Raw genomic sequence first — 19,068 nt, forward strand, 5'->3', positions numbered from 1 at the left:
CTGCCCACTGGTGGAAAGAGCTGGGTCTTGTCCCTCCAGTGGACAGGGCTGTATTAGGGGTTTGTTTAGAGGTGACTCTCACCTTGGGAAGACTGTAGGCAGTCTGTCTCCTGATGAGTGGGGCTGTGTTCCCACCCTCTTGTTGTTGGCCTGAGACATCCCAGAGACTATTGGATGGAATGAGTCTTGGTGTCAGTGTGGTGGCCTACAGGAGAGCTCTCACCAGTGAGTATTTCCTGGAACCTCTGCCGCCAGTGTCCTTGTTTCCCCAGCGAGCCACAGCAGTCCTCTGCCTCCCCAGGAGACCCTGTGAGATCAGCATGTTGGTCTGGAGCAGGTTCCTATGAAGTTAATACTTTTTCCTTGGGTCCTGGCATAGATACGTAAGACCCTGTGTGTGCTCTCCAAGAGTGGAGTTTGTGCTTCTCACAGTGCTACAGAGTTCCCCCAACCATGCCCCACTGTTCTTCAAAGTCGGATGTTCTGGGGACTTCTGAAACCAGACCCTCAGTCTGGGGAGCCTGATATGGGGTTCTGTCTCAGTTCTTGTGAGACAGTCTCTGTAATATATGTTCCAGCTTGTGGGTTGCCCATCTAGGTGGTATGGGATTTTATTGTGAATGCATGCTTCATATTGTTGTGGCTTCTTTGTCTTTGGATATAGAGTATCTTTTTTGGTAGGTTCTAGTCATTTTTGTTGATGATTGTTCAGCAGTTAAGTATGATTTGGGTGTTTTCATGAGAGGAGGCAACTCATGTCCTTCTACTCTGGCATCCTTTTTCCAGCCTCCTAAGTATGTTATTCTTCAATGCTAGTGTAAGTGAGACTTGTTTCCTTAACTTCCTTTTTGGATGGCTTGTTATTAGTCTGTAGGAACATGTCTGATTTTGTATGTTTATTTTTGTGTTCTGCAGCATTCCTGGATTCATGTGATTACTTTCATTAGTTTGATCCAAAGGGTTTTTTGTGTGGAATCCTTTGGATTTTCTATGTGTAAGATCATGCTATCTGTAAATACAGACTGTTTCACTTCTTCCCTTATGATTTAGATATGTTTCATAATTGTCCTGGCTAAAACGTCCATTACTGTGTTGAATACAAGTGGCAATAATGGGTATTCTTGTCTTGCTCTAGATTTTAAGAGAAAACACTTTCAGTTTTTCAGTGTTATGTATGATGTCAGCTGTGGACATTTCATATATGGCCTTTATTATGTTAAAGTACCTTGTTTGTGTACACAATTTGTTGAGTTTCTGTTATTGAAGAGTGTTGAATTTTGTTACTCTTTCTGTGTTGAGATTATTATATGATTTTTATCTTTTATTTTAGCAATTAGTGTATTACATTTATTGATTTGCATATACTGAACCATCCTTGCCTTACAAGGATAATTCCCCTTGATCATGATCTGTGGTGCTTTAATTGTGTTATTGGATTTGGTTTGCTCAAGTATTTTGAGGAGTTTTGCATCTTTATTTATCAGGAATATTTGCATGTAGTTTTCTCATAGTGTCCTTATGTGGCTTTGATATCAGCATAATTCTGGCCTCCTAAAATGAATCTGGACATGTTCCCCTACCCTTCCATTTTTTGAAAAGCTTGAGAAAGATTGGTGTTAGTAGAATTTACTTGTGAAGCCATCAGGTCTTGGAAAGTAGCATAAGAATATCAGATCCTGTTTACTTATGCCATCTTGAGAAATGGAACCACATCTTATTGTTTGTTTAGCTACTTCTTTGTTTTCTGACCACATTAGAACATTATTATATATTAAGGAAATTATTGAACAGAAAAATACAAGCAATTTAATTTTCTTTATTTCAAATACAAAATCATTTTTGCTATCAGACCTTGAGACTGATTAAGGAGAAAATTAGGAGAAGTAATATTGTTATTTGCTTGATGTTCACATTATTAGGTAACTTAACATTAAAAAAAAAAAAACCTTTTTCTCCATTGCTGGAATTGAACATACACTTTTTGTAGAAGAATGGATTTGTTGACACTCAACCAGTTGACAGTGCTTCTCTGGAAAAATTTTACCTTAAAGGTATGTAAAGGTATCCTTGGAAAATGTCCATAAATGCCCATGTGGTGCAGTTTGGATTTTGGGTGTGGGTGGGGGTGAGTTTATATACATGCACACACTTGAAAAATCAATTCCAGAGCTGAAAGTAGCTCTTTCAAATGTATGAAACTGCATTAATCAATAGTATAGTCTGACCTGTAAGAAAACTGGTTAGGGGAGTTGGATGGATGATATGAAACTTTAGCTGTTCCAGGGTGAAATTGGCAGAGACTTAATATAATAGAACTATCTATTTGCTTTGAATGTGTACTCGTAAGTTAATTAACACAATCTTTTTGTTCCTCTTCTAGAGGAGGCAGTTCTTTAATTTAATACTGGAAGTCCTAACTACACTGGTGTTTCCAGTGATGCTTTTGCTCTTACGTGCTGTTATTCATATAACTGTTGCTGGACCTTACAGTTTTACTTCTCAACCCATCAGTACTCTGCCTTCATTCCTCCAAAATGATGAAACATGGGAATTGATTTATGTGCCTTCTAATATTGATGTGGTAAAAGAGATCACTGAGAATGTGAAGAGGAATCTAAACATCAGTATAAAAGGTTAGAAATTAAGGTTTACTGTAAAGCTTATCATTAACGTTTTTGATGGAGCTGAAACAGTGTAGAGAAAAGAATAAGAATAAAGTTGGATGAATCACACTGCCCAATTTGAACATTTCTCTCTGGCTGCTTTCAAGATATTTTCTGTCTTTATTTTTCAAAAGTTTGATTATCATGTGTCTGTGGCTATCTTTTGGCTTTTTTCTTTGGGGTTCACTGAGCATTTTGAATCTGTAAGTTGCACAAAGTTGGGGGACTTTACAATAATTATTTTTAAAATTGTTTTTTAACACGGCCATCTTTCTCCTCCTCTAAGACTATGATGATACATTTTGTATTGTCCCACAGGTTGTTTAGGCTCTGTTCAACTTTTGTCTAATCTTTTTTTTTTCCTCTCTTGTTCAGATTAGAAAATTTCTATCTTGAATGACTCCTTCCTGTATTATAACTATACAGGTACTGAGCCATCAAATGAGTTGTGTTTTTTAAAGCACAAAGTGATCACCTCCTGATTTGTTTCCCTTAATTAAGTAACTTTTTTGAGATATAATGCACATTCCATACTTTCACCCATTTGAAGTGTGTAATTCAGTGGCTTCAGTATATTCACAGAGGTGTGCAACCACTGCCACAATTAATTTTAAAGCATTTTTATCACCAAAAATAAATTCCAAAATCTTTAGTCATAGCCCCACAATTATCCATCCCTATCAAGATAAGAAAAACAGTAATCTCCTTTTACGTCTACAGATTTGCCTATTATAAATCTTTTATATAAATAAATGGTTTACATATGAACCTTTAATATAAATTGTTTACATGTAAACCTTTTATATCAACTTTATAAAATGCAATATGTGGTCTTTCATGACTCTCTCCTATACTTAAAATGTTTTCAGGGTTTACTCATGTTGCATGCATCAGTTCTTTATTCCTTTTCATTGTCGGATAATATTCCATTGTATGGATACACTGCATTTAATTGGTACAATATATCTTTCATCAGTTGAAGGACATTAGAGTTGTTTCTACCTTTTGGCTACTATAAATAATACTGCTACAAACAATCATCTATAGGTTTTATGTAGACATAAGTTTTCATTTCTGTTGGTTATATAACAAGAGCAGAATAAATGTGTCATATGTTTACTCTATTTTTAACTTTTCAAGGAAATGCCAGACTGTTATCTAAAGTCGTTATACCATTTTACATTCTGATTAGCAGTGAATGAAGGTTCCACATCCTCTCCAGCACTTGTTATCTTCTGTCTTTTTGATTATAGTCATCTCAGTGGATGTAAAGTGATTTCATTGTGATTTCAATTTGCATTTCCCTCACCACTAATGACTTACCTTTATATGTGCTTTATAATGATTATTTAAAATTGCAATAAAATCTTATAAAATTTTTATCAAAATATTTTGAACCTCAAATATCCATTAAGTAGTTGTGATACCAGTATTTAAGAAACAGTGTTTTCAAATTTGCATATTTGGATAGAAGGTTTTTTTCCATATAAATTTATATATTTTCTTTCAGAAGGGATTATCATATGTTTTTATTTAAGTGAACAATTTTACTTCTCTATAGTTCAAGGTTTTTCTTCAGAAATTGAGTTTGAGAAGTACATTAAGTATGACTATCGAGCTCATAAAGTGCTGGCTGCCATTGTTTTTGACTGTGACTTCAAAAATAGGCATGATCCATTGCCACTTCAGGTGAGAAAGTTGTATTTAGAGTTTTCTAAATAGTTTTCTTGTAATTGGATTTTTAGTTTCTATGAATTTAATGAATTTTGTATTATCTACCCTATTTTATCAGTGAAGAAACTAATTTTCCCAAGATCAAACTACTTGTATAAAATAAAGCAAGAATATGAATCCAGATTTGAGTAGCTTTAATGTCTGTGTTTGTAGCTTTTGAAGTATGCTAACAAGGGAAGAACTGTATCTTTCATGCACAGGACTTCTGATTCTTGGGACTCTTGGACTACTCATACAGTGCTTCTAGTTCTGCAAAAGGTAGTGAAACACAATCATGCAAAGAGTCTTTTCTTTAAATGAGACATAGAATTTAAGTCCTTCCATAAATCTCTAGAGAAAACTCTAAGGCTTACTCACATTGATCCAGATTAGAGTATAGCATAACCCAAGAGAAGGAAAGAAAAAGACTGTGCTTGGAAGTTGGTGCCTCCTTAGCAGATCTTATAAACATTGTATCCTGGTGGTGACGAAAACAAAGGGCAATCTATAACAGCTCCATATGGAGCCAAATTCTGTATTTAGAAAACAGATGCTTGTCAGTAGAAGGCAAGATGAATAAAACCACTAGTAGAACAATACATATTCTTTCTGTGTGTCCTATCCTTCCAGTCTCTTTTGTGCCAACTTATATTTACCAAGTCAGAGTTATCCATATACAGATATAGGTTTAGGCTCAACAATAAACATTGGCTCAAAGTGTCTTCAGTGTTATTTTAAGTTTCAGTCTTATTGCTGAACAACAAGGCTTCCCTGGTGGCTCAGACCGTAAAGTGTCTGCCTGCAGTGTGGGAGACCTGGGTTCGATCCCTAGGTCGGGAAGATCCCCTGGAGAAGGAAATGGCAACCCACTCCAGTATTCTTGCCTGGAAAATTCCATGGACTGAGGAGCCCGGTAGGCTACAGTCCATAGACCTGGGTTCAATCCCTGGGTCAGGAAGATCCCCTGGAGAAGGAAATGGCAACCCACTCCAGTACTCTTGCCTGGAAAATCCCATGGACGGAGGAGCCTGGTAGGCTACAGTCCATGGGGTCGCGAAGAGTTGGACACAACTGAGCGACTTCACTTTCACTTTCTTTTCACGTATAACATTGTTAAATTTAGGTTATTCAGTGTGATGATTTGAAATGTGTATGTTGCAAAATGATTACCACAGTAAGGTTAGCTGATATATTCCTCACCTCACAGAATTACGAGTTTTGCGTGTGGTGAGAATATTTAAGATGAGTAAGATCTGGGGATCTAATGTATTGCATTCTGCTTGGTCTGTTTTGATGGTTTTTCTAAAACCTTCTGATCTCTATTGATGATTTCATGTATAGCATAGACCATCCAATAATATCTACCAGCTTTCCCACATCTTATGTGACTTTCTCTTTTTAAATTTTATTTAATATTACTATTTTGACTATGCTGAGTCTTGATTATGGCATGCGGGCTCTTCTTTGCATTGCAAAGGCTTCTCTAGTTGTGGTATGTAGCCTGCGGGCTTAGTTGCCCTGCAGCATATAGGATCTTAGTTCCCTAACCAGGGATCAAACCCACATCCCCTGCATTGAAAGGTGGATTCTTTACCACTGGGCCACCAGGGAAGTCCCTTATGTGACTATCTTGACAGATCTTTTGTTCATCTACAAGGATCCACAAGGAAATCAAACTAAATCTCAGATATGATCAGGTCACTGTCCTGATGAAAAGACTTTGGTGACTTACAATGTCCAGAGTCCTTTGCACAAATATATGGCTATCAATATCCTAGTACTTGGCTATCTCTGATATGCCTTACCAAACTTTTTATGTTCCAGCAGTACTTAACTTCCAGAAATTACCTGGAAACACTGTATTGCTTTTTGTTTCGGGGTCTTTGGTCACATTTTCTCTGCTGTACAAATGCTACTGTGAATTCCCATTCAAACTCCCACTCAGCTTCCACACCTGTCCCTTTCTTTTCTGTCTTCATCATAACCTGCACATATTTCTGTTAGTCAGAATTCATATGGGAACAGACACTACTGAATGCATTTCAACAAAAGGGTTTTTATATAAGGAAATATTTACAGATTCACATTCTAGATTTTAGTCACTCTTGACAAACACTTCAGAGGATCTAGCTTACCTGTTTAGATGAACCATACCCTTCTTGAGCCTTTAGTTATCAGGTCATAGTTGCTGCAAATGGTCTTAACTGTTTTCTATGGAAAAGTAAGCACCAAGAGGTGCCCCCATGTACCTCACTGTTTTCATTATGTAACAGTAACCTTAATCGTGATTAATTGCTTCCTCTCATATCATAATTTGTTTATTTGCCAGTGTACCAGTGTGAGTAGCTCAGTAATACTAAGTGATAATCATACAGCTATTTGGTGGAAGCTTTACTGTATCTCCTCTTGAAAGTCTGCTACCCCAGGAAACAAGGCCTTTAACGCAGCAGAACTTGAGCTTGTAAGGCTGGAATGTATAAATTCCACAAGTAGGTCTCTGGGAGTGATTAGAAGGACCAGTTCTAATTCCAAGCCTTGGTTCCCCTACCCTTATGTTTTACCGAGAGCATAGAGCCGTACACCAATTATTGTTACATAGGCCACATCCTATAGCACCGTGTCCCAGATTAACAGAGCATTATCCTTACCTGAAATGTAATAGACGTTTTCAGTTTCTTCTCTTAGGTCTGCTGCTTCTGACTCATAATGGTATATAGTAAGAACTATAGATCCCGTGGTTCCGGTGCCCATTATTGTATCTCCTTAACTACAAAACAGGTCCCCTGCTAGAGGCATATAGTGTGCCTTTACCCCTATTTCAGACCCATTTCTTTTTCTGAACTCCACTGAAAATTTTTACGTCATAAATAGATCTGACCAGTTCTCTCAAATGTGGTATATGCCATCACCAAAATTTTGAAAAAGAGGCTCATCAAAAAAGAGACCCACCACTTTTTGCAGTGTTTTTTTTTTTTTTTTGAGTGGTCACGAGTACAGCAAAGCTACTCTTTGAGGATATATCCTGGCATACCTCAGAGACCATTGGACCCATAAAAAAGCTCACCAGTTAGCAAGGTCCTGAATCTTTATAGGCTTTATTTCTCAACATGTGGTAAGCAAATGTCTTACTAAGGCATTTAGAATGCTTGTCACTTCCTGTTTATCAGGTCTAAATGCAAATGCAAATTCATGGGACTTAAAATATATAGACCATTTTGTAAAATAATAACAAAGTTGGAAGACTTATATAAAACATATAAAACTACAGTAATCATTGAAGTGTATTAGTGGCATATGATCAACAAATGTATCTATGACACAGAACAGAAAGCCCAGAAGTAAGCTTTCTTTAATATAGTCATTTGGGACTTCATTGTGGTTTAGTGGCTAGGATTCTGATCCCAGTGCAAGGGCCTGGGTTCAATCCTTGGTCATGGAACTGGGTCGCACATGCCACAACTAAGAGATCACATGTTGCAACTGAAGATCCTGCATGCAGCAGCTAAAGAGTCCACATGCCACAGCTAAAGATTCCTCATTTGACTAAAAGATGCTGCATGCCACAACTGAAGGATAACACATACCATGACAAAGATCGAAGATACCACATGCCACAACTAGACCAGATGCAGCCAAATTAATTAATTCATTCATTTTAAAAAATAGAAATACAAAGGCACCAAAGAAATCTTATGGGGAAAGAAAGATGTTTTCAGTAAATAGTGCTGTAATGATTGGATGTGTATATGGAAAAAATGAACCTTGAACTGACCTCATACTACACACAAAAAAATTAGCTCATGAGTTTTAGATTTAAATGTCAAAGCTAAACCCAGTGCTTTTAGAGTAAAGCAAAGACAAGTATCATCTTTACTTGGGAGTTTTTCAGATCACAGAAAGCAATAACCATTAAAGAAAACATTAATAGATTAACTTTTATCAAACTTTTAGAAACTTCTTATCATCAAAAGACACTGTTGACTTCTGGTCTGGACAAGATGGTGGGGACTCATTTCTCTCTGTCATTCCTCACTGAGCACAGCTGGATGTAATGCAAAGGCAAAGCAGAACTATGAAAAGTGATAAGAACCCTGCAGGTTGTTTTAAGACCTCATGCCTAGAGGAGTAGTACAGGGGCACACATCTTAATGTATCACACCCAACAGACGACAGCCAAGACCCAGCATTATCTGATCTCCAACCTGGCAATAGAAGACAGCAAGTAGGCTCATGCCACTCCACATCAAATGGAAGCATTTCTAACAGACAGTTCTGACACATCTAGCCTGAGGAATGGATAGGGAACCCTGATAACAATTAGCGGCCAGGAAAAACACTCTCCTTCCTTACCAAGCCCTTCCCCTGCTAATATATACTGAAACACATGAGCAAGAGGTACTCAGCCACAAGTATCCCAGTCCGGAAGCCTCTTCATTACCTCCAGCCTAAGACATCCCTCAATGCAAGACTCTGGAGTGGGTGGGCCAGTGGAACCCACATCAAGAGGGTCCCAGCTACAAAAAAGTGGCAATGCCTATGGGCCAGAGACTCTCTTTTCCTGTTCAGCTCCATGAGGGCAGTCAAGGAACAGTGGGAGGGAAACTCCATTACAAGAAGTCCCACATTCAGAAAGAATTGTCTGTCCCATACAGGCAGGTCCCTGCCACATGTGCCCAACCAGGAAAGCCTCTTCCTTCTTGTGGGCTGAATATCCTGTCTTATATAGGGAGCCTGCAGAGCAAAACAGGCAGAATTGACATGAGGAACTCAGCCACAGAAGAGGTCTAGCCTGGGGAGGTCTTTATGCCTTGTGCCTCCTCTGCCCCTAGAAGGAAAACTCGAATTCCTTTAGGCAGAAATAGCAGGGACCAGTGTGAGCCCCAGTGGAACCACATAAACTGTGAGACCGAAATTAATACTTAAAGGGCTCTGGAAATTGAATTGTCATTGAAATTAAGCCATTGCTGCATAAAATAGGCTGACTGTCTGATATAATAAAGTATTTAAATAGTATCCAGAGTCTCCTAAAATTATAGACAAAATTAACAAAATAAAATAGAAAATCATCTGTCAAACCAAGAATCAATTTACTGATATGAGAACTGAGATGAATTAGAGGTTAGAATTATTTGAGAAAGATTTTAAAGCAACCATCATAAAACATGTTACAACAGCAATTAAAAACTTTTGAAACAAATGAAAATATAGGAAATATAAGCAGAGAAATAAAAGTTATAAACAAGAAGTTATAAACATTAAATTCAGTAACAAATAATAACCTGGTGGGAAAAAGTTGGCTTAAAGCTCAACATTCAGAAAACTAAGATCATGGCATCTGGTCCCATCACTTCATGGCAAATAGATGGGGAAACAGTGGCAGACTTTATTTTTGGGGGCTCCAAAATCACTGCAGATGGTGATTGCAGCCATGAAATTAAAAGATGTCTACTCCTTAGAAGAAAAGTTATGACCAACCTAGACAGCATATTAAAAATTAGAGACATTATTTTGCCAACAAAGGCCCATCTAGTCAAGGCTGTGGTTTTTACAGTAGTCATGTATGGATGTGAGAGTTGGACTATAAAGAAAGCTGAGTGCTGAAGAATTGATGCTTTTGGACTGTGGTGTTGGAGAAGACTCTTGAGAGTCCCTTGGACTGCAAGGAGATCCAACCAGTCCATCCTAAAGGAAATCAGTTCTGAATATTCATTGGAAGGACTGATGTTGAAGCTGAAACTCCAATACTTGGCCACCTGATGTGAAGAGCTGACTCATTGGGAAAGACCGTGATACTGGGAAAGATTGATAGCAGTAGGATCAGGGCAGGACAGAGGATGAGATGGTTGGATGGCATCACCGACTCAATGGACATGAGTTTGAGTAAACTCCTGGAGTTGGTGATGGACGGGGAAACCCAGCGTGTTGCAGTCCATAGGGTCACAAAGAGTCAGACACGACTGAGAGATTGAACTGAACTGAACTGGAATGGGCTTAATCATAGAGTAGACAGAGGAGAGGATATAACACTGAGGAATAAATTTATCCAAGGAGGTGCAAAGAATATGCACTGAAAACTACAAAATATTGCTGAAAGAAATTAAAGAAGACCAAAATAAATGGAAAGACAGCCCGAGTTCATGGGTGTGCACATGCATACTAAATTGCTTCAGTCATGTCCGATTCTTTGAGACGCTATGGACTGTAGCCCACTAGGCTCCTCTGTCCATGGAGTTCTCTGTCCATGGAGTTCATGGAGGCAAGAATACAGGAGTGGGTTGCTGTGGCCTCCTCCAGGGGATCTTCCCAACCCAGGGATCAAACCTGCATCTCTTATGTCTCCTGCATTATCCGTCAGATTCTTTATCACTAGCGACATCTGGGAAGCCCTAAGTTCATGGGTAGGAAGACCTAATTTGTTAAATCATACTACCAGTAGCTACCTAGATTCATCACAATCCTTATCAAAATTCCAATGCCCTTTTTTATTGAGATGTTTTTATTTACAATAGTAGTTTTAGGTATACAACATGGAGTTTCAAAATTTTTATAGATTTTACACCATTTAAAGTTATAAAATTTGTTTATATTCCCTGTGCTGTACAATATGTCCTTGTAGCTCATTATTTTAAAACTAATAGTTTGTATTCCTTAATCCCTACCCCATATATGCCCCTCCTTCTTTCCCTCTCTCCCACTGATAACTACTAGTTTGTTCTCTGTATCTATGAATCTGTGTCTGCTTTGTTATAGTCATTTGTTTTGTTTTTAGATCCCACAGTTAAGTGATAGCAAGCAGTATTTGTCTTTCTCTATCTTTTCTCTAAGCAACGTGTCTGTCTATGATGTTGCAAATGGCAAATTTTCATTATTTTATGTCTTAGTAATATTCCCATGTATGATATCTTCTTTATCCATTTAACTGTGGATAGACATTAATGTTGCTTCCACATTGGCTACTGTAAATAATACAACTGTGAACACTGGGGTGCATGTATATTTTTAAAATGAGTATTTTCTAAATTCCATATATATGCGTTAGTATACTGTATTGGTCTTTATCTTTCTGGCTTACTTCACTCTGTATAATGGGTTCCAGTTTCATCCACCTCATTAGAACTGATTCAAATTAATTCCTTTTAATGGCTGAGTAATATTCCATGGTGTATATGTACCACAGCTTCCTTATCCATTCGTCTGCTGATGGGCATCTAGGTTACTTCCATGTCCTGGCTATTACAAACAGTGCTGCGATGAACATTGGGGTGCACGTGTCTCTTTCAAATCTGGTTTCCTCGGTGTATATGCCCAGAAGTGGTATTGCTGGGTCATATGGCAGTTCTATTTCCAGTTTTTTAAGAAATCTCCACACTGTTCTCCATAGCGGCTGTACTAGGTTGCATTCCCACCAACAGTGTAAGAGGGTTCCCTTTTCTCCACACCCTCTCCAGCATTTATTGCTTGTAGACTTTTGGATAGCAGCCATCCTGACTGGTGTGTAATGGTACCTCATTGTGGTTTTGATTTGCATTTCTCTGATAATGAGTGACGTTGAGCATCTTTTCATGTGTTTGTTAGCCATCTGTATGTCTTCTTTGAAAGATGGTAACAATAACCCTATATGCAAAACAGAAAAAGAGACACAGATGTACAGAACAGACTTTTGGACTCTGTGGGAGAAGGTGAGGGTGGGATGTTTTGAGAGAACAACATTGAAACATATATATTATCAAGGGTGAAACCATCCACCAGCCCAGGTTGGATGCATGAGACAAGTGCTTGGGGCTGGTGCACTGGAAAGACCCAGAGGGATGGGGTGGGGAGGGAGGTGGGAGGGGGGATCGGGATGGGGAACACATGTAAATCCATGGCTGATTCATGTCAATGTATGGCAAAAACCACTACAATATTGTAAAGTAATTAGCCTCCAACTAATAAAAATAAATGGGAAAAAAAATAAAGCCACATGATTAATTGTAATTTTAAAAAAATAAATAAAATGAGTATTTTGCTCTTTGAAAAAGACTCAGGAATAGAACTGCTGGATCATATGGTAGCCCTATTTTAATTTTTTAAGGAACCTCCATACTGTTTTCCACAGTGGTGTTGGTGTTCAGTCACTCAGTCCTATTCAGCTCTTTGCAAATCCATAGACTGCAGCATGCCAGACTTCCCTGTCCTTCACTACCTCCCAGAGTTTGTTCTAACTCATGTCCACTGAGTCAATGATGCCATCCAACCATCTCATTTTCTGTCACCCCCTTCTCCTCCTGCCCTCAGTCTTTCCCAGGAACAGGATCTTTTCCAATGAGTCGGCTCTTCACATCACATGACCAAAGTAGTGGAGTTTCAGCTTCAGCATCAGTCCTTCCAGTGAATATTCAGGGTTGATTTCCTTTAGGATTGGCTGGTTTGATCTCCTTGCTGTCCAACGGACTTTCGAGAGTCTTCTCCAACACCACAATTCAAAAGCATCAATTCTTTGGCACTCACTTTCTTTATGGTCCAGCTCTCACATCCATACATGACTACAGGAAATACCATAGCTTTGACTCTGCAGAACTTTGTCGGCAAAGTGATGTCTCTGCTTTTTAATATGGAGTATAGGTTTGTCACAGTTTTATGTCCAAGGAGCAAATGTCTTTTAATTTCGTGGCTGCAATTACCCTCTGCAGTGATTTTGGAGCCCAAGAAAATAAAGCCTGTCACCATTTCCATTTTTTTCCCCTGTTTGTCATGAATGATGGGACCAGATGCCATGATCTTAGTTTTTTGAATGTTGAGTTTTAAGCCAGTTTTTCAGCTTTTTAATCTCAATTGATGCAGAAAAAGTTTTGAGAAAATTCAGCACCCATTCATAATAAACTTAATGAGCTCTGTTATAGTCATACTATGGAATATTACTCTATTCCTGCATGCTTAGTCATGTCTGACTTCTTGTGACCTGGTGGACTGTATGTAGCCTGCAGGCTCCATGGGATTCTCTAGGCAGAATACTGGAGTGAATTCGACCCAGGAATCGAACCTGAATCTCCTGCAGCTCTTGAATTGGCAGATGTATTCTTTACCACTGAGCATCAGGGAAGCCCCCTATGGAATACTGCTCAGTGATAAAAAAAAAAGGAGTTAATTACTGAAAATAGCAATTACATTAATGAATTTCAAAACATATGGAGTAAAAGAAGTCTTCTATCAAAGAGTACAATATTATATTTAATTCCATTTATATGAAATTTTATAATGGGCAGAATTAATCTATAGTGAAATTAGAAAAATTACACCTCTGACTGTGGTCAGGATCAACGGGCAAAGGGCATTACGAAAACTTTCTGGAATGAGGGTAATGTTTATCTTGATAGTAGTTGAGTTAGAATAGCTATGCATTTGTTAAAACTTACATAGTTAAAGAAATGTACAGTTAAGATTTGTACATTTTATTGTGTGTAAATTTTACCTCAAATAAAAACTATAGGCAAATATTAAAATCTAGTAAATGGTGAACTATTTGGCTGAAAGTGTGCTGAAGTCTAACTTTCTTTGCAGCGCATCCAAAACTTAAGTATATTGATAGATAAAGTATATAGATATTACATATATACAAGTTTATATAGATATATATATTTAAGCTTACCCCTGATGTATAATATAAATCATATATGCACACCTAATTTTGCCTTTTTTATGGAAAAGGTAGCATACTTGTCAGTAATTTTTTTTCTTTTTTCTTTTTGAACCATAAATCCATTCTTCTACTTTGCTTTTTGATGCTACAGCTTTTTTCAGCCACCTATGGGACTCAGCTAATAAAAGACACTAGAGGCAGACTAGAAGCCAGACTTGGAGGAAAAAAAGTAGCTTGAACTTTTCTGTTGGCTTTCTGGCTGCTTGTAGTTGCTGTGAATGACACCCCAGAAATATCTCTCTCTTTTGTCAGTAGCATTTTCTTTCTCATAGCGGCAGACAAATGCAGTTTGAAGATTGCTCAACGCTTTTCAATATCAACCTTGTCACACCCTCTCAAAGATACCCAGCACTAGGCAACTGGAGCTCCTTTTCAGAAGTCAAGGTCCCCGTCCAAAGTTCCCTCTTTCAAGCTCTATAACCCAGTACTAGCTGACATATGCCCCTCCTTTGAGGCTTGATTTTTCATCCCCACATGACCTCTCATTTAAGTTCGCAATTTTTAATAATTGCAAACCCTTGGTTTAGTTTCCTTAGTCCTAGGGCCAATGACTAGTTCCTTCTGTCTCTATCTGATATCTTAGAGTTCTCCTATCCATTAGGTTATCTAGTATAGATAGTATAACCTATCCATTAGGTTATCTAGTTTCTGTTTTCTGACTATACCTTGAGCAGATACAGAACTCTGTATTGTAATTTGTGCAGTCTTTTATGTATGAGCAGTTGGGTTGATTCCAATATGCTGTATTTCCACAACAAATAATGTTACAACAAATAACCTTGTGCATGTGGTTTTTTTCCCATACTGTTTGAGGTTTATAGTCCAAGTCTGTTACTGAAAGTATGATTGCTGAATTAAACAATGCATGCATATATAGTTTTGTGAAACATTGTCAGATTCTCCATTATTATTGTGCCATTTTGCATACTAAAGCAATGTATTAAAGTGCCCGTTGACTGCCTTGTCAACGCAGTATGTTAACACAGTATGTTTTGACTTTTCCAGTGTGACAGGTAAGAAAGATATCAATGTAGTTTTAATTTGTATTTATTCCATTCTGTGACATTGAGAAGCTATTTATATATTTGTGGGCCACCTGTATATCTTCTTTTTGTGAACTGTCTGCATTGGGAGAGGACTTAAAATATAAATATGATTGGATTATATTTGTTGTGCTTGGAGTCACTGTCACTTGCAGGCATTCAGAACCACTTTCATATCAGATGAGTCTCAATTTCAAATCACATGGTTTCGTATGTGGATTTAACTTTGCTTTATTTTCTAATATTTGCTTTTCAGTTTAGTTTGGTTTTAAACATTGTTTGTTTTCTGCTGCTACTTCTAGGTAAAGTATCGTCTGCGTTTTGCTGCTATACAGAGGACTATCATATGGCCAGACGAGATAGGCTGGAAAACAACCTTACTTTTTCCTAATAGGCCCTCTGTAGGACCCAGGAATCCAGATCATCATGATGGAGGAGGTCCTGGTGAGCAGATTCTTAATGCATATACATACTTAATTTTTATTATACTTGCATAATGATATATATGTTATTTATATTGTGTGTATATATGTGTGTATGTGTATATGTGTATGTACACATATATGTATCAATATAATTATATGAAATAAATCACTTTATTCTTAACTTGTAATTTTTAAATTAAATGTATATTATATAAAAATTACTAAATCTTATACATTTGGTAAACTAACATATATATATAGAGAGAGAATATATAATATATGTATGTATATTATGCTTTGTTCTTATTTAATCTCTAATTCATGTCAGAATCTTTTGTGACCCTGTGGACAGTAGCCTGCAAGGCTCCTCTGTTCATGGGATTTCCCAGGAAAGAATACTGGAGTAGGTTTCCATTTCCTTCTCCAGAGGAACTTCCCAACCCAGGAATCAAACCCATGTCTCCTTTGGCAGGTGGATTCTTTATCACTGAGCCACCAGGGCAACTCTTTCAATTCTTATACCAATACGCTTATCTTTATTTAATTGTGGTTTGGTGTTCTGCTTTCCAAATACATATATTTTAATTTATTGGTATTGTTTGAATATTCATATCTATGTATAATTCTGTTGATTTGATCTAAAACTTTAAAACTTGTGATGATAATTTTTAATTCACATTTTCATATTGCATATTTTCTTGAAAAGCCCTTAATGTGTAATATGAGTTTACCAACTATACTTGAGATTTATATGCAAAGTGAAAGTGAAAGTCACTCAGTCATGTCCGACTCTTTGTGACCCCATGGACGATACAGCCATGGAATTCTCCAGGTCAGAATTCTGAAGTGGGTAGCTGTTCCCTTCTCCAGGGGGTCTTCCCAACCCAGGAATCAAACCCAGGTCTTCCACACTGCAGGCAGATTCTATACCAACTGAGCTACCAGGAAAACCCAAGAATACTGGAGTGGGTAGCCTATGCCTTCTCCAGCAGATATTCCCAACCCAGGAATCAAACCAGGGTCTCCTGCATTGCAGGTGGATTCTTCGCTGAGCTACCAGGGAAGCCCTTGAGCTTTTAATATTTAGCAAATATTCAGTAGAAGAAAAAAATCTATGCACATTTTAGCATTAGCAACAAAAATTGGAAACGTCATAACCAGTAAGAGAATAGATGGACATATTAGACAGTCATTAAAAATAATCTTTATGTAGTCTGTTGAGAAAGAATTTAAGCTGAGTCTACAAGTAACTATATGAATTAGCTAGATGGAGATAAATGAGTACTATTCCACATAGTGCAAGTAAGATCATGAACACATCAAGATAGGATGCCACATTCAGAGGACTACATGGTATTTTGTTTTCTTTTTTATAGCGAGAATAGAGACTTATATAGGAGGCTATTCGAGGTGAAGCTAAGAGGCAAATAGATCATTAAATATCTAATGTGTAAAGTGAAGGAGTATGAAATCTCTTCCTGGAAGTTATGAGAGACAAAATCACAGCAATATTTAGTTTGAATAGGAGAAATGATATGGTGGTGGATGCATCTCTTCAAGTAATGACACTCTCCAAGTAATGACACTCATGTCCATCTTTGGTATTTGTTTAAATCTGAACACAAACTTTTGTTTCTATTGATGAATAAAGATGACTGTGACCTGTATTTCACAATTTATATAATTGATTGCAATGTTTCAGAGAATGACCCTTTTTTTGCATTGGACATCTGAATTTTGTTTTGTTATTTCACTTCTTGATTTTGAGTATTATGTTACTAGACACCAGGCAGTATGTGCTTGGGTTTCCTTAATACCATACTATTAGTGGGAATATGTTATGAAAAGAAGGGTTGATGAAGCATGTTTGGTAATATTTAAATTAAGGAAGAGTAAAGAAAAGAAGACAAGGATACAGAGATTAAGAAGGATTGACAAGTAGGTGAGCAGAATATTAAGACAGCTACTGCTTCGTGCTAATTCACTTCAGTTATATCTGACTCTTTGAGACCATATGGACTGCAAACTATCAGGCTCCTCTGTCCATGGGATTCTCCAGGCAAGAATACTGGAGTGGGTTGCTATGTCCTCCTCAGGGGGACCTTCCTCGGATAGGTACTAAATATATCAAAGAAGGAATGAGAAACCTCAATGCTTGATATTTCAATTTTATAACCACAAAAGAATCTCTTGAAGCCCAAAAACAGCAATTCCTTCATAGAAAAGAGTTTCTATTTTAAAAAAAAACAAAGCTATAGAACATTGATGAAGGAAATTAAAGATGACTCAAAAAAAGGGAAAGATGGTCCATGCTGATGAATTAGCAAGTTAATATTGCTAAGATGGCCATACTGAAAGCAATCTACAGATTTAATACAATCTCTTTCAAAATACCTATGAGATTTTTCACAGAACTAGAGCAAACAATCCTAAAATTTATATGGAACCAGAAGACTCCAAATTGCCGAAGCAAGCTTGATAAAAAAGAATGAAGCTGAAGCTAGCTATCATATTCCCTGCCTTCAGACTACACTACAAATACACAGTAATCAAAACAGAATGGTGCAGCACAAAAACAGGTACATAGGCCAGTGGAACAGAGTAGAGATCCCAGAAATAAATCCACAGACCTATAGTCAGTTTATATAGGTAAGAATATACAATGAAGAAAAAACAGTCTTTTCAATAAGTTACGCTGAAAAAAATGGGCAGCTACATGTAAAACAATGAGATTAGAACATTCCCTCATAATGCCATGTACTAAAATAAACTGTATAATTAACATCCTTCAGAAATAGAAGAGGGCAGAAAAAAATATGTGTAGCAAAATGGTGGGAAACAGGTCAGTACTCCCCCCAGTTTCTGCCTTTAACCCCTTTTTGGCTGGGCAAGAAGCAGACACCTGTGGGTGAACCAAATACAGAGGTGCAGCCAAAACCAAAGCAGAGCCCTAGGGCTGTGAGACTGAGCAAGAACTGACATCTTTCCTTCAAGCTTCACAAACCCTAGATTAATCCCACACAGGGGGCTTGGTGAACTTAGCACCTAGAGAACATTTTAATGGAAAATTGCTCCTGCAGCTGAGCCAGGTCTGCCTTTAGCAGCTGTGGACTTGTGGCCACGTACACAGGGTAGGGAATGGGATGGGCCACGTCAAAATTTGAGCTGACTCCACACTACCCATAGTGGGTCCAGTGACCTAACTGGAGGTCTTGGAGGATCTCCTGGGGAGGTGGGAGTTGGCTATAGTTCACCATGGCGATAAGGACACTGACAACAGAGGCCCCAGGGAATTTTGTTGTTGTTGTTCCTGTTTTATTTTTTTTTTAATTTTGTCTTTTTTAATTTTCATTTATTCTATTTTTATTTTCTTCGGAGAATATCTTTTTGGTTTTATGTGGTTGTTTGTTGTTTTTTTTCTTGTTTTGTTGTTAGTTGTTTTGGTTTTGTTTTGGTTTTTGGTTTGTTGTTTCCTTGTTTTTTTCTTTGTTTTGTTTTGTTTTATTTTTGCTATTTGTTTTGATTTTTGTTTGTCTGTTTTGTTT

At 37.5% G+C, this 19,068-nt stretch overlaps 1 protein-coding gene across 1 annotated transcript in view; it reads left to right on the top strand.

Moving 5' to 3' along the window:
- Nucleotides 1-1,991: 1,991 nt before the first annotated feature.
- The window catches only part of LOC133063215 (phospholipid-transporting ATPase ABCA3-like), a 215,743-nt gene continuing 198,666 nt past the window's right edge, over nucleotides 1,992-19,068 (top strand). Inside the window, exons 1-4 of the mRNA XM_061152338.1 lie at nucleotides 1,992-2,051; nucleotides 2,381-2,633; nucleotides 4,225-4,352; nucleotides 15,401-15,542. Coding sequence (XP_061008321.1) covers nucleotides 1,992-2,051; nucleotides 2,381-2,633; nucleotides 4,225-4,352; nucleotides 15,401-15,542 — 583 coding nt within the window. The remainder of the gene's footprint in view (nucleotides 2,052-2,380; nucleotides 2,634-4,224; nucleotides 4,353-15,400; nucleotides 15,543-19,068) is intronic.

This window comes from Dama dama, chromosome 10, assembly GCF_033118175.1.
Source record: "Dama dama isolate Ldn47 chromosome 10, ASM3311817v1, whole genome shotgun sequence".
NCBI lineage: Eukaryota > Metazoa > Chordata > Mammalia > Artiodactyla > Cervidae > Dama > Dama dama.